General features: G+C 40.9%; 1 protein-coding gene across 1 annotated transcript; it reads right to left on the bottom strand.

Moving 5' to 3' along the window:
- Positions 1-1,449: 1,449 nt before the first annotated feature.
- On the bottom strand, positions 1,450-12,571 carry adar (adenosine deaminase RNA specific). The gene is made up of 15 exons (XM_027153299.2): positions 12,207-12,571; positions 8,842-10,917; positions 8,528-8,726; positions 8,239-8,387; positions 7,103-7,238; positions 6,444-6,682; positions 5,940-6,093; positions 5,682-5,853; positions 5,028-5,121; positions 4,650-4,769; positions 4,397-4,527; positions 3,731-3,913; positions 3,545-3,657; positions 3,289-3,416; positions 1,450-3,056 (listed from the first exon to the last, which is right to left on the bottom strand). The coding sequence occupies exons 2-15, from the start codon at positions 10,791-10,793 to the stop codon at positions 2,789-2,791; spliced, it is 4,038 nt and encodes a 1,345-aa protein (XP_027009100.1). The 5' UTR covers positions 10,794-10,917; positions 12,207-12,571; the 3' UTR covers positions 1,450-2,788.
- Positions 12,572-16,223: the final 3,652 nt, after the last annotated feature.

The raw sequence follows: 16,223 nt of genomic DNA, 5'->3' as shown, positions 1-16,223 counted from the left end.
ATAAACGATTAGCGATTTGCTATTAAACAATTATAAAACAATTATATTGTTTAAGTCACTGATACACATTTAGAAAGCTGTACACATTTTCCTGTTGATGATATTTTGCTAGCTCTAAAAGCTGTCACATTTTACCTTTTTTTAAAGTACTACGCATGTTCGGAATAGATGCACCTTTTCATCTTGTTACGTAAAGTACTGAATATTCACAAATGCTATAAACAGCCGAACACTTGTGCAGTGACAGTTGGTGTGTAGGTGTAGGTTTGCATGGGAAAAGCCCATAGAGGTCAGTGTGTGTGCATGTCTCTCACATGAACACGCACACACACACGCACACACACCTCATATTGTACTGAGGTATTCGTCAGTGTTTGAAATTGGAAATGTTTGCTTAAAATATAAAAAAGGACATCGTAAACAGTGTTTGTGTGAAACTAATTCTCTCAGTGTTGTGTATCAGTGTCGTCTTCAGTCAACTTGCAAATTGCTAGCCATATCCTACACAAGTACAGCTCATTGAAGAACTCACTCACGTCCATCTTTCCTTTCCCTCTTCCTTCTCATCTGCCCACACAAAAACGAATGTGCAACTGGAATAAAAGTCTCACAAACAAGCCCATTTATTCTCATTTTCAGGCATTGATTGACCCTTTTACACAGTCGCTGGACCACACCAATATTTCATAGTTCACTCTCTCCATCAGTATTTCTGCCTCCACTCTGCCTTTTAAAAGCCTTGAGAGAGATAAAGTGGACATATAATGCATCTGCATCTGAAACTGCTAAGTGTATGTAGGCCATAAGTGAGTTTGAACTTCAGCTATCTTACGTTATCTCAGCCCGGACATTCATACCATCAGGATGTTTTCTCCACATCACTCGCACACCAAAAGCTACTTATGAAGGATAAAAAATGTCAATATTTAGAGAAATGTAGGAAACCTCATCTGCTTACCATCTTTACAAAGGCTTTCTTCAGATTAGCAAGGTCTTAACTGGCCTTTATGTGTAGTGAGCCTGAAAAGGGATTTATGATTATGATTTTTTTTTTTTAATTCTGCATTGAAATTGAGTTTGGTGTATAAATAAAGTGCAATACATAAATTAGTGGCAATCAAATATGAACACATGGCAGAACGGAAGCACAATATACCACAAATTAAGTTTTAAACCTGTTTGGTTAATTTATTGTAAACATTTTTGGCAAAGAATTAAATTGTGTGAATCTGGGCTGTAATTTGAATCTTAATATCGACCGCCAAGGCTTTGCCTCCTCACCCAATTCAGCTGTTAGCCATAAGCAGCTGTGGTAAACTCCAGATGATATCTATTAATTGAAACGTGTTGAAAAAGAGAGACAGGAATTTAGGGCATGGTGCAGCGTGTATTGAAAGATGAGGCATTAAAATCGATTTTTTTTTTTGGACAAATAACAACTCCGGAAAGTATAGAGAATTTAATTTATTTTCGAACAGAAGACAGAAGACCGTCAGATGCCAGTGAACATAAAAAAGAAAAAACATCAATTAAAACTCTTTTTTTTATATAGCTATAAATTCTGGCTTGAAATGTTTTAAGAAGTTAAAATTATTTCCTCTCAGGGTTGTCAGAGCGAGAGCCCGAGCGTCTCTTCTTACAGAGACTGAATTAAAAAACAAACAAAAAAAAAACAAAAAACACACTTAACGTACACCGAACACACATGTACTCTCTCGCATACGTAGGCTCGGAAAGTACGCGTGAAACGCATTTCTCACAAAAACATAACATGTGACATGAAGGGATGATGCTATTAAAGTGTCCCAAAAATATCTGCATGACATCCATCAGTACTGGCCAAACGCAACACAAATATTTGAAACTCTATATAAAATATATACATACAATATATACATATACATAAACACACACATGTATATAAAAATCACACACGGTGTGATGAGACCTTAAATACATTTGTGAGTGTATGTATCTGTAGGTACATTATGTATACATTTTGTCAAATCTATGTGTACAAGCTCTTGAAATTAGTTTAGCAAGTTCTCACCCATAGGCTGAGTTAATGTTGATGTGAAATTAATGTACAGATACATGTCTTAGGTGTTTATCAAAAGGAAAACAACAAAGCTCCTTGGTCCGCTGTTTCAACTTCATCCGAAAACAGGTGTCCTGCATACGAGAGAGACAGAGTGAGAGACAGGGAGAGACACAGTGAGACAGAGAGAGAGAGAGAGAGAGAAAGAGAGAGAGATATCTGCTTGAAAGCTCATTAATTGCCGTGAGGGGAGACGTTGCACTAACAGCATCCTTTTGTGTTGGTTTTTAATGTAATATCTATAATGGTATATAATTACTGCAGCTGTTATTACAGAGAGTAGGTTGATCTTAAATAAAGAGATTTTACAACAGTCTCTCTCTTAATCTCTCCTCATATGCACCCAGCCTTCCACCTACAAGAATGAGACGGACAGAGAGTGAGACAGACAGAGATAAAGATCAGTGCTTCAGATAGGTCTTAGTGCATAACAGTGTAGTCAGAATTCCAAAAATGCTCCATACATCAATATTATACATGAGCTTGCATTTTATGGCTCTGTTTAATTCCCCTTTCCATCCCAGGCTGAGGTGGAATGATCCAAACCACATATTCTGCCCTTTCCCTGTCCCACGTTATCTCTCTCGTATGTCCTGTCATCAGCCATCTTTCTTCTACCACCCAAAAGATTCCAATCACTGGCTGTGCAGTTCCTCCACTCTTTGCCCCTCCTCCTGTCCTCTTTTGTCCTTACAGAGCTGAAACTAAGTTCTGAGATTCAGTCTCCACTGCCTCAAAGCCCTTCTCTTCCTGCGGTCTGCCGATCCAGGTTCCATAACCCAGCTGACTCAGAGCCTTGTAGAACTGCTCCTTGGCCTGCTGAAAAGAACAGGCAGCCATCTTGGCATGGGCGTAGGAGGTCAGCGCCATCAGGTCAGTCCGACCGGCCCGCCTGCACACGTCCCGGAAAAGACGAAACATGTTGGACTTGGATACGCGGGACACCTCTAGCTTTGGACTGTGCAGAGAGACAAATAGATGAAAAGAACAAAAAAAATATTTGAACAAAAGCTGAGAAAATTAGAGACATTATTATTATTGTTCTTATTAAAGACACGCTGCACTATCTACGCAGTCCGAACCGATGGATTTGGTATACTGTGCTTCCGCCCTATTGGTGGTTTGTCCGACACGATTAATTTATATTGGCCGCTCAACAGATCAGATTGTGTGAGTGGCTGCTCTCTTACCTGTCCACTTTGCCCTTGGTGCCATCCAGTACCTCCACCTTGAGCTTGTCTGGCAGGCTCCAGTTCACACTGGACTCTTTGGTCTTTCCCGTGTGACGTGTTGAGTCGTACACACTGACTCTGCCGACCTACATGCACACAGATGTTTACACAAATATCTAAATTAAATTTACCTTTTGTCACCAACAGAAGTCTTGCACACAGATTTGTGTGTGTGTGTGTGTGTGAGTGTGTGTGAGTGACTGTGTATGCATACCTCAGGGTGGCAAAGTTTGAAGTGAGTAGGCAAGCTTTTAACTAACTCGCTGCCATCTCTGGCCAACCGGCAGCACACAGCTCGAGTCAAATGAGCGTGGTTGTACAAGTACCCTGGAAAAATCATAAGAAAACAGTAAGGTAATATCCACAATTTGTTTGAGGTTATGCGTCTATGTGCATGTACCCAAGGTGATGGACTGAAGGTAGACAGGGTGCATAAAGTGGCTGAGCAGAGCCCCCTGCAGGCCCAGCACGTTCCAGCGCAGGATCTTGTCGCTACAGCTCATGGTTCTGAGGCGCTCGCCATGTTGGATGCCATCCCAAGTGGGCACGATGGCGCTCGATTCCACCGGGATGGTACCCTCACCTGGGACAGAGATGAGAGAAAACAACAATAAGGTACACAGTTTAAAAAAAAAACATAAACATAAAGGTAGCAACGAGAGAGAAAACAAAAGTAATAAAACTAAAATAAATAAAATCAACCTCAAATTAAACCAAGCTCTCTTTATGCAGTCGAGTCTATATTTATGCAGTAAATAAAATCAATTGTTACATAGCAGTCAATATTCCACATCCGTATAGTTGTGTTCTCTTATCAAGCCACATCCCACATTATGACCCAATTAATTCTCCTGCTTACACTAAAATCCTACACCACATATTTATTATGTTTATTACCTCAGCATAAACCAATAAGCCCTAAAATGAGACTGATTGACAAGCATTCAGCTTCTGCAACTGAATTAAGGCTCATAAGTAACTGCATTAAAGGCTATGCAATGCCACTTGCTTCCAAACAGTCATGAGAGACGACCTGATAGTCTGTACAGATGAGAGAAGAGCTCACCGTTTTCAACTTTGGTCCTGAGCTTGCCCTGTTTAGCATTCTCGAACACGGGCATGTGAGCTGAGCCGGTGACCTCCGCTAACTCGCTGCACGATTTATCGAAGAGTGCACCGTCCCCGCATGGAGCAGTGCTGAAAGAGATGCAGACACACAATGTGGCTATTAACTGTAAATGTGGAAATCTGACCCATTATCTCTTAATAGGAAAGGACATGTCCACAGATTATGGGTCCTGTACTAATGCATGAGATACCTGATGTACAGATGGAACGTAATATCATCTTTGACCTTGAGCAAACCGTCCTCTGCAACCTGAAATATGTTGTCTTCTGCGGGACTTTCCCAATGCTTTATCAACTCACTGTACAAAAAGCTATTCGAGGGAGAGAGCGGGATACGAGAGAGCGAGAGAGAGAGAGAAAGAGAGAGATAAAAGTGAAAAGAGATGGGTGGCTGCCAGAGCTGAGGGCAGACAGGCTATAGAGTCTTAGACAACTAAGAGCTAGAGCTCCAGAGCATATAAATTTACTTCTCTTGTTAATATATTTATGAGGATGAAATAAGACTCCATCTAGGCTAATATTGAAATGGACAAAATGCATCTTGGAAGAGTGCCGATGTAAAGTGATACCGGATGAAGCCTCTTCTGGAAATGATTTCAGCATGGCAGTCGTTAACGGTATCACCTTTAAGACTCAGTTCCTCTCCTTTGACGCATCGATTTCCTAGAGTGGAGTAGAGCGGTAATAAAAATCAGCAGAATGTGTGTTTTCAAGTTCGAGCTCTTGACAGTCACCAGCTGTTCCATTCACTATCGATAAGCATGTCACTGTCTTCAGGGGAACAGAGATTAGGAAATGTAAAGAATTCTAAAATAAGATTAAATGAACGGTTTATGGCTCGTGAATAGATCAACACAAGAGGGCACCACATATTCAGTTTGGAGGAGAAGTGGTGGCAACAAGTACTATTAAGTACTACTAAGGACTCCAAGCTCAAGACTGCATGAAATATTGATGTTAAGACATACAGGCAGCAGGAAACTGGATAACCCTACAGTGTCCTTTCATTCATGTCAGACGAAGCTCAGTAGGATTGCCGTATGAACTGTAAATGCTTTGCTAGTGGACTATAATTCAAACAATCTTCATCCCTGATTTTTTATGCTTTGGAAATGGTTTTATTACAAACCTACTAAGTGTGTATGAGCATCAGCCTAGAGGCAGGATGTTAAGTGTCTGTCAGCTTACCAAATGATGCGTGCATGTATGTATGTGATGCGTACCTGTCCCAAGGCTGACCACTGTGCCCAGACTGTCAGCACCTCTCTTCATGATGATCGTGGCAAGGATTTTCCGACCCAAAAGGCTGTGCTGAATGCGTGCAGTAAGCGCATTGAAACGCTGATGACTCAGCATGGCAAACTGATCGTGCACTGTGCTACCTGACACCGGCAACTGCACCACATATGCACAAACACGTTAAAGTGTGATAAACGGTAGAGTAAACGACATTTCAAAGGGCTCATGAGTGAGATGGATACCTCTGATGTGAGCTCCCCGGTGCGTGCAGCCTTTTCTGCCTCTCCGATCAACACTCGGAGAGCTGCGTCAGCAGCCTCCTGCTTGCCCAGTTTTTTAGTGCTGGCACACACCGCAGGAAACCAGCGTCCTCCCAGCTTAGCCTGATATGTAAAACTAGGAGACAGAAACAGGGACAATGCAATTAAATCCTAACAGTTAGAACGAGGGAATTTCTTGGAGTATGAAAATCAACATGAGCCCAGTGCTCTTTTTCTTGCAGACACAAATATATAAATATTCTACACAATGTTGAGATGTGTATATATTATATGTAATTTAAACAGACAACAAATCAGCAGAAAGATCATTCATAATCTGAATCCCATTAAAGGAATACAAAGTGCATAATAAAGGGCAAAAGTTAATTAATCATTAATTATGGGCAAATACAAGTCAGTACAAGCCAGAGGTACCTAATAAACTAACAGCAGAGTGTAATAGTGAGTGTATATGTGCGTGTGTACCGTGGTTCGTGTTGGAGTCCTGACTGGCCCACCAGACGGATCTCGGCAGCAAAGCCTCGTGAGCGTGCATACTCCAGCAGGCCTGACACAGCGTTGTTGTTTAAGTGGTTGATCAGGTCGCCTACTCCAGCCTCGTGCGCTGCCTGGAGCTCAGCTGCTGTCAGCGGGGGCAGTGATGGGCAGGGGGGCATTGCTGGGGACAAATCGCCCTCGCCAAGTGGACAAAACGGGTACTGTGGCTGGCATAAACAGAGTAGAGCGATTGAACAGTCACTCAGCAACTGAACGTGTTTATCTACAACTGAGAAAAATTAAACTAAAATCCCTCAGGATTTCCATTCCATTTTTCGCCATTCTTCTCTTTAATTCTGTTTGTCCAAGACCGTTTCTTAGAAATGCTTACTGTTTCTTCATTTAGAAATGCCAGTCCTGACAGGAACCTTCCTCACACATGGAATTAAGTTGAATTTAAACTTCTAGACAATTTGATCATATTTTACTGCATTCCTGCTCTTCAAATTTGTAGAAACTTCCACACTTAGTATAGACCTTATAGCTATCCTTAACTTGATTACACACTCATTTAGGTGACTTTATCACCCTCGTTTCATCTCCTTCAACTCAAGAAATTCCATATAAAGAACAGACAGACATTATACCTTGTTGAGTTGTAGTTGCCCTTCTGCCATAAGTCCCTTCACAGCTTCCTCTGCTGCCAGTTGCCGTGCTGCCTTCTTACTGGGTGCCGACGCCTCCGGGTATAGACTGTCCCCAACCTTCACTTGGAACATGAAGCTAACGCACAAAATGTTGATGTGGTAGATAGATAGGAGACGAACATTTAAAATGACTTTCGTTCGGTCGCGAGATGATTTCCAGAAACTTTATTTATTTATTTATATGTTAAAAAAGGTTGTAATGATGTCCCTTTTGGATCACTTTCATAAGTATTTCCCCGAAGGAGATGCTCCCGACCAATATGACTGGATAAGATCACCATTCAATGTAACCACGGGAAATCATCTGGCGTCAGACACGGAAGATGCGCTGATAGAACTTTCGACCGATCGAACCCTGAGGACGGCATTTGACGGCAAGACGCCGGATAAGTTCTGGGTTTCTGTCGCACTGGAATATCCACAGTTGTCGAAAACCGTGTTGTATGTACTCATGCAATTTGGCTCAACGTATTTATGCGGAAAGACATTCTCCGCACTGACTTACATTAAGAATAAACACAGGTCACTGCTTAACGTGGAAGATGACCTGCGGGTGGCGATCTCCATATTGAACCTAGAGTGGATCTGCTTTGCTCCGCGCACAGAACCCATCCATCACATTAGGCATTTTTTCTGAATACTTTTACAATTACAATACAATTAGACATGAAGTTATAATTGTTCCGGTGTGTGTGTGTGTGTGTGTTCTGTGTGTTCGCGGGTCGTCAGCAGTCTAATACTGGGGGTCGCGGTCTGAAAGGTTTGGGGACCCCTGCTCTATATTACTACACCACAATCTAAGATTATTTTACGTTGCCTGTTCAGCTTCAAATATGAATCACACCCAAGTTTAGTATGATCGTCAGAACAGGAGCAAGGACATTATATTACATAGACAAGCCTGGCCAAATAAATCCAAAGAACATCTAAATAAAGTCAGCACAAAGTGATACCAGAACCATCTTTGCTCCTTTCAACTCTTGGCTACAAAATAGGTAAATGCCATGGCTGAACTGTAGATGTCAGCCTTGCACTTGAGGGAAAATAAACATGAAATATTAAAAGATTTCTCTTACCGTGGGTCATGTGCCGGACCCTCCTGTCCAGTATTGATGAACTCAATAGCATTGCCGCTACGCTGGCTGTGCTCCATTAGAACAGAAACAGGATTCTTGCCACCTGGAAGGGAGCGAGCCAAGGCCTTTGGAGGTTCCTCGGAACTCTCCTTAAGAAAGCAGTCAGCAAATATATACAATCCCAAAAGGAAAAAAACCAAACAAACAGACAAAGTCAACAATGGTCACTTATAAAAACATTGCATTTTATTATATCATCAGTAAGGTAAATCGTATAGAGAAAACTCACAAAAGAATCCTCAAAATCATTCATTTCGCCTAATGGCACTGCAGGCTGCTCTGCTTCATCTTCCATACTAGAAGCTCCCTCCATCTCTCTGTGGAGAGCCCGAAGAGTCTCCGCAGCTGCAACCTTCTTTGCCACTTTCTTGCTTGAGGCTTCAGCTGGTGGGAACCTACGCCCATCGAGCATCACTTGCATTCGAAACCTAGGGAAAATGAAACCAATTGGAGGGGGGGGGGGACCAACATTACTACACCAGTTTACACTGGAGCATTTATTGCTATGTACATTCAGTGGAATAGACAACCGTGCTGGCTAACCTAGGGTTGTGTGAGGGTCCTGACTGTTCGAGCAGCAGGAATTCACAGCTGTAGCCAAGGTACTGTGCATACTCCATCAGGCCACTGACCGGGTTCTTGCTGAGTGCCAGTCTTAGCTTCTGCAACCTGACGATCTCTGTATTCTGGGCTGGAGGAAGAGGTGCCGCCAAGGACACAGCCACTTCGGATCGGATTGTGTTCAGGAATTCTGGAATATCATCTGACGCCCACTCTGAGTGTCCTCCGTTCTTGTCATTTTCCCGGTAACACGAAGCATCATGTGATGAGTAGGGAACAGATGTAAGGTCTTTGTCATCTGAGGGAATTTTGTCAAGAACAGGCACACAGTCCATATCTGAATTTGACTGCTTCTCAAGCATTCCGTTCCCACATGTGCCATCCTTGCTATTATGTGTCTGACTTGTTGGGAGGTTCTCCCACGTCATCACTTCTTCTGACAACCCAGATCCACACACAATCTTTGGGACTGTTTGTGTAGCTATTACTGGGCCTGGTGTTCCACGAAGCTGTGACTCGTCATGTATTTTAGAGGCAACAACAGCTGCTTTTCGCTGTCTCTCCATCTTCTCACGCTGGTGAGAAGTCAGCTCCCAAGTAGGGAGCGTAAAGCTCGAGTTGCGAGTTAGGTCGCCGTGCTTTTCCATGGTATACAGTGTAGGATTTACATGCTTGGCATTTCGAAAGCCCAGGTTTTTGGCAATCATCAATGCACTGGCTTGGCCAGTCTCGTGGAGGTACCGCAGGATATGCTCCTTGGTGTCTTTTGCTTCCATTGTTGTTAAAATACCAGATTCCTTCTCAGAAGCCTGGTCAGAGTCTAGAGCTTCAGAAGAACTTTCTTTTTCAGAATCTTCAGATTCTTCACTGAAATCACTACTGGCCTCTGTAGTGCTGACAGGTTTTACTACTTCACTAATACCCTGGTTTTGCCTTGCAAATGTATCCTGAGCAAAGTTTTTATCAGTTTTGGCTCTGAACCGGGTTCCGTGGGCTGATTCAGCGTCACCTTCTTTCCAGAGTCTCCAGAGAGGAGGGGTTGCTTCTAACCTCACTGCCTGGTTTAATCTGGATAAAGCATATAGAGCTTGGTTAACAATTGTCTTAGGCAGTCGAAGCTTTTTAGCCAAGAGCCTGGCCTGGAGTGTTTCACCCTGCTGCAATGAGGCTAAAGAACTGTGGACTTGCTTTTGGATATCAGGAGTCAGCTGCAAAGAATATCTACCTGAGGGAAGTGAACAAGTAGCCTTACTCCCACTTCTGGATGACGAGAGTGTACCAAAGTTCTCTAGTTTTAAAGCATGAAATTCTGAAGACAGTGAGGCAGCATCACAATCCACCCAGCTGTCACACTGATACTGATTATTCTGACTTCTTATGTGCTGTTGTTCCCAGGCAGACTTAGGTCCAGGATGGTACCTTGGGTTAAACTCTTTCTGCCAGCTTGGCCTGCCACGATTATACCCCCCTCTTCTCACGTACTTGCTGGGCTTTGGGGAATTATAATATTCTGTCGAACACTGGGGAGGACTTCTGTGGTGTTGGAACTGGTGCGGCACAAACCTGGGCGCCTCAGCAATCTGCCCCGTAAGGAACAGGATTTGCTGCTGGTGAAAGTCTACTGCTTTGTCACTACAAGCTCCTCTATTTGATGATGGCTTCTGAGCTTGCACTTGGGAAGGTCCAGGGAGATGAGACGTACAAGGATTTGGAGGCAAAGAAGGACTACCTTGTGAAGGTCCAGGAGGGCCAGTGGATGAGTAAGGAGGGGGATGCTGGAACCTGCCGAAGTAACCGTTGGGGCTTGGGGGGTAAGGGGTTCTGGGGTAAGGTGGTAAAGATTGGGAGAAGGATCCTTGGCTGGATTTGCCCTGGTGGGATGGGAGGGAAAATCGCTGGTACTCTTTGGAGTGCCCTCCGTTACCTCTGCTCATAGCGCAGGGGTGGAGGACAAAGGAGCTTACTGCCTGTTGGCTTTGGGTGAATGTCAGCACAGGGAGCAAGACAGCAACAAAATCTGGTGTGTATTATCTGGACAAGTCTGCAGCACAGCTTCACCTGGTAAGAAAGAAAATAGGTACACGTGAATACAAAAAAGGAGCCAAGGGTGGGAAAAACTTTAAACACAGTTATACCACATTGCATTTTCAAATCTGTCATGAGGCCTGCATTATTTTTGCATTATAGCATGACACAAACACGAGCCCTGGCTATAACACAAACACAATACATTATTCTTTCCATTACATCAGCTCATACACAGGGACTTTACTGTCACAAGCCATTAGTTCATACACAGTGCCATTTATTAATAATCATTAGTAAACAAAACATTGTAATCACTGGCAAATTGCTGTTTTATAAGCAGAATAACTCGACTGCATGGTTCGAATAAAATAACAAAACCATATAAAAAATGATCACACCCCTCTGGTGTGTACGATTCTATAACCTGAAGGTTTGTCGTGTTTATTTCCTACTAAACATGAGAGCAATTTGACTGCACGTTATAATTGTATTGTAATTGTATTGTAATTCAATAACTTTGTAAAACTGCTTGGATTAATTATTCATATTTTCTTCTCACTCTTAGCAGGTATTAAATAGAATCTTATGGGGGATGGAAAAAAGAGACAGTCTGTCAAAGAGAAGCAGAGAAGGTGGAAAGACAAGCGCTCTCACAAGGACACCCTGTCCTACTGTATAAAAAAGAGTAATGAGAGAATAGTGAATATAATACCAATCTGAGCACAGTTTTCTGATGGGCTTTCATAAGTCACCAAGATAGTAAGGAAATACTTGTTTTATATTATTAATTAATGCATTTACTTTGTAAATAAATGGGTGTGGCTGGTATAGTAACAAATATCATGATAATTGCCTAAATGTCAATATACTACTACAAATATACACGTGTATATATATATATATATATATATATATATATATATATATATATATATATATATATATATATATATACACACACACACACACACACGTGTATATATATATTATTATTATTATTTTGAAAATTTGTTTCAGAATTATTTTAAATCATTTTTTCTAAATATTTTCACATATAAAATGTAAAGTAAACAAAACAAGTAAATTAACAAGTATGTTATTATTTTACCCCCCCCCCACTACTAAACACTAGTAACACTACTGTATCCTGTATAGTAGACTGTGAGCAAACCTATAGCAATAAATTATATGTACACCATAATAAAAGACATGAAACTCCTCTTCACCTGTTGACAAATACAAGTCTTAAGACTAACCAGAGGTAAGAAGCTACATAAACAATAAAGAATAAACAGAAGTGAACACTAGCACATACGTACCGTCACACAAACGTTACTGCTTCCTTCACCGTGTTACAAACTCACACAAACAAAAACTCGAAACAAAAGGCTTAAGTACGAGACATAGGAGCTAAAACAAAGCTAAAACTTCAGCTAGTTTAATCCAAACGGCGGCGAATCGGTTAACAAACCAAACAAAGCACGTATTTGTTAAAAGAAACGGCAGCAGACTAGACTAAACTAATCTAATCCAACCAGAGAATAAACGTGTCTAGACATGTAGGACTCATAAATCTATTAAGCTGTGCTATTTTGGCTTAATGAAACCACGCAGCTGCTGTAATGTGGAAGAAAACGACATCTACGAGTTTCACTTTCCATTCTTCTGAACTCTGAAAGGTTTCTGAAAGGTTTAAAACACGGCGGCCACTAGGTGTCGCTATAATGTCGGTTCTGTAAACATGATCATTACATACTTCATTACAAAAGGTGACACTTTGGGACACTAAATGTGTGTCACATTTTGATGCAGAAACAAATTATGCTGCATTAGAGGTGTTTTTCTTATAAGTGAGGACTGTCAGAGCGAGTTAAGAGACGATAGAGTTACAGACGGCTTGTGTCGAGCGTTGCTGTTAATAAATATTTTATTAAAGGCTTGTTGCATTGTCGGTTACAGCACAATTACGCCACAAAAGGCACCGCACAAGCCGGCTGAGGAAGAGAGGAGAGCTGGCAGAACTGTAATGTTATCATGGGTGGTTTGAATTAAATCGCTGAACGACTAGTTCGTTTACAGACTTCTCACCTAATATCATGTGTATGTTTACTTCTTTTGTCAAATACAAGTTTACCCATAACATCAGCGAGTACTGTACATTTTCAGTGAAATCTAAAAGGAGCGAGACTGTGACTTAACATTTAAAAAAATAAATAAATAAAAAAACTTTACACACAGTCATACTAGTCTGTTTGATGTAGCTTTGATAATAGCTTGGATATTATTAAGCAGTTCCAATAAATCGTTGGTATATTAATTGTTCACCGTAATCTTATATATATTGTAATTGTTTCATGATGCGGAGATCGAATACATTATACCATTCTTTCGTCTATATTACTAAGAAAAGGACAATGCGTTTATATGATTTGCATCGACTGCAATTCCTTACGAACATGCAAGTTAGTGGGTGCATCTATTCGGTCTCTAACTTTTGCTAGACTTAAAGCTACAGTTTGCACCTATGCTTTGTCACAACCTTGCAAAGACAAGTAGCATGCATGCACTCTGAAATCTATTACAGCAGATATTGTACAGATAAGTGCACACAACTGCAGAGATTTCAGTTTTTGAAAATGTCAGGGGGAAAAAAAAAACTTCCCATTGAATTTATTTTAAACTTACCTTTAACAAAATGTGTTTTCTCTGAATGATCTTCAGCAAGAATGGACAAATGCTGCCTTTTTTCCCCCCAGACAAGCACAAAGTCATGCACATGTAGATGGATGTAAAGGCAACACAGTTGCATGCGTGCTTTAAGAGATAACAAGACTGTTACAATTGTGCCACACAGTTCTCGTCCTTGTGCATCAAAAGAAGTGATACTATAGTTTATATACACTTCAGGCTGCAATCTATTTAATTTCATGCGAGGTTTTTGAGCCGTCTGGTCGGAGTCATATTTCGCCTCTCTACAAGTGTCACCAAAATCCGTCTAATAAAGCATCTTTGGTATCGCGAGCCGCCTGCCTGAAACAAAACTCCGCCACCTGCGACTCTCTCGAATGCATAAAAGATGAAGACACGGCCACTATGAGGGACATGGCGGGGGGAAGTGATGCTTTTCTGATGCCAAAAACGGTGTTAACTCACTCACTTATGGCTCGTTAACAGTCTGGACAGTGCCAGGTTTACTGAAGCTAGTGTTTCTCAAGTCCTGCTCCTGCATATTTTGTTGTTTTCTCTGCTCCTAGTTCATCGGCTAATTAACAGCCCTGAACTAGGTGGAAGTGGAGTGGAGACAGTAGAGAAAAAAAAAATACACTACATAGTTATAAATAGCATGAATTTTACTGATGCATGCTACAACACTACATAGTATAAACAGTACAGAATTTACTAAAGCATAAGTTACATCCTATACAGAATATACTGCAGCAATATATATTCTGTATATTATCTCTATAATACAGGGGACGAATAGATAGCATGATGCTTAAAGAAACATGCTACCACAGTACATAGCGTAAATAACATATCATTATACTAACAGTATAAAAATAATAACATTTACTGAAGCAGACTACCACACTACACCGTATAACCAGAACAGGGTTCACTATATTGTATCCCACACATTGTACATCCACCTACCAAGTATGATTAATATAAGATATCATAACATGGAGGCAGTAACATAAAGCACAGTAAAACTTCCCTTTTGTACACAATAAATGCGTCATTTGCTTTTGGCTGCTTTACTTGACTCCTTGCTGCAGTTCATGTACCTGACATTCAAATCAATAATATGCCTGCTAAGCACACTGTGAATTGGAGAAGTCTCACAAATAAGCTCTTAGCAGACAAGCTGTGTATAATCAGACATTCACGTTAGAAAATTAATCTTGGCATATGTCTACCCAGAACAGTCTAGATTGTCTTTAGTTTCTTTGTTAGAGAAGAGACAATTAGAGAGAATTCATTTACATTTAAGCCATTTAGCGGACATCTTTATTCAGAGTTACTTACATTTTTATTACAATTTATACAACTGAGCAATTGAGGGTTAAGGGCGTTGTTCAGGGGCCCAGCAGTGTACCTGGGATTCAAACTCATGACCTTCCGATCAGCAGTCCAAAACCTTAACCACTAAGCTACCACATCCCCGCAATATGGTAACGCTTCCACTGAATATCACCAAAACAAACTGTGACACTTATTTTATCAGCAAATAAAGTACTTGCAAATAAAGTACGTGCAAAGAAAAAATCCCCAGAAACTTCAGCGCATCGTACTTTGTTTGTTTGTTTTTTTACCCATGCAATCGAAGCATCGATAGCCAAGACGTATATGCATTTTGCCCACACAATAAGGTCTTAATAAGGCTAACTGTTTATACACCTGTAACTGTGGCTGTGTAAATGCTTTCAATAGATCTGATGTGAGCAACAAGGTCAGATGTGGCACTATGACAGTAACTCAGTCAGACACACAGTGTGACAGTGAGATCTATGACTGCTGTCCAGATACAAGGTCAACAGCACTACATATTACATGCAAATCAAATCACTGCAACCCAATATAATTAAGCATCGTACTGGGTTAGTGCATTGATCTGGAAGTATACAAATCACTGAACAATGAACACTGAATTAAACTTCTGACTCCATTTATCATATCTGACTTTGACTATAAAATCACTTAAAAACTGCACAGTAAAATGAAATCATTTTTATTCTAAAAATAAGCCGGTGTATTTAATTAAATATATTTCATTATGACTAAAAAATAATGCAATAATAATTAATAATAAAATAAAATGCATGGACACATTTTATAATAAAGCTTTTTTGTGGATGCTTTGCTTGCTTTCTCTTTGTTTTTAACTGCTACCGCATAGTGTCTAAAAGCTGCGCAGGTAGATTTGTCATGCGTCTAGATTTACTGTGATTTCTAAAAACCACGCATAACCTTATCGATAGTTAAACATCGTTAAACATCACCTTCGATTTAAAGCTACAAACCAAACGGTACCAATGTACTAATGCCGTCAAGCGAGTCAACGTGCGCGGTTTTTTATTATTTATTTATTTATTTTTTGCCCCTGCGTCCTGTTTTGCCTTGAGCGCCACTGCAGCATCCTAATGTTTTTGTTTTGTTTTTTCCCCCCTCATTCCTGAAGTGTTTTTTTTTTCACCCGGCACGCACCATAACTAAAGCGACATGACACGAATCCGAAAATCAAGCAAAAGCATCGAAAAGCATTTGATGCACTTACCGACCTCAATCTGCGAACAAGCTTAAAGCCACTACGCGACAGGACAGGACAGCAGAGG

This window comes from Tachysurus fulvidraco, chromosome 3 (genome assembly GCF_022655615.1).
Source record: "Tachysurus fulvidraco isolate hzauxx_2018 chromosome 3, HZAU_PFXX_2.0, whole genome shotgun sequence".
Taxonomy (NCBI): domain Eukaryota; kingdom Metazoa; phylum Chordata; class Actinopteri; order Siluriformes; family Bagridae; genus Tachysurus; species Tachysurus fulvidraco.
This window is presented reverse-complemented; position numbering and strand designations above follow the sequence as displayed.

Excerpts from the sequence above, each read along its gene's own strand:
- adar (XM_027153299.2), bottom strand. The coding sequence starts at position 10,793 with ATGAGCAGAGGTAACGGAGGGCACTCCAAAGAGTACCAGCGATTTTCC. Across the intron at positions 8,727-8,841 it reads GGACCCTCACACAACCCTAG|GTTTCGAATGCAAGTGATGC; the intron begins GTTAGCCAGCAC and ends CATTTTCCCTAG. Across the intron at positions 8,388-8,527 it reads ATGATTTTGAGGATTCTTTT|GAGAGTTCCGAGGAACCTCC; the intron begins GTGAGTTTTCTC and ends TGCTTTCTTAAG.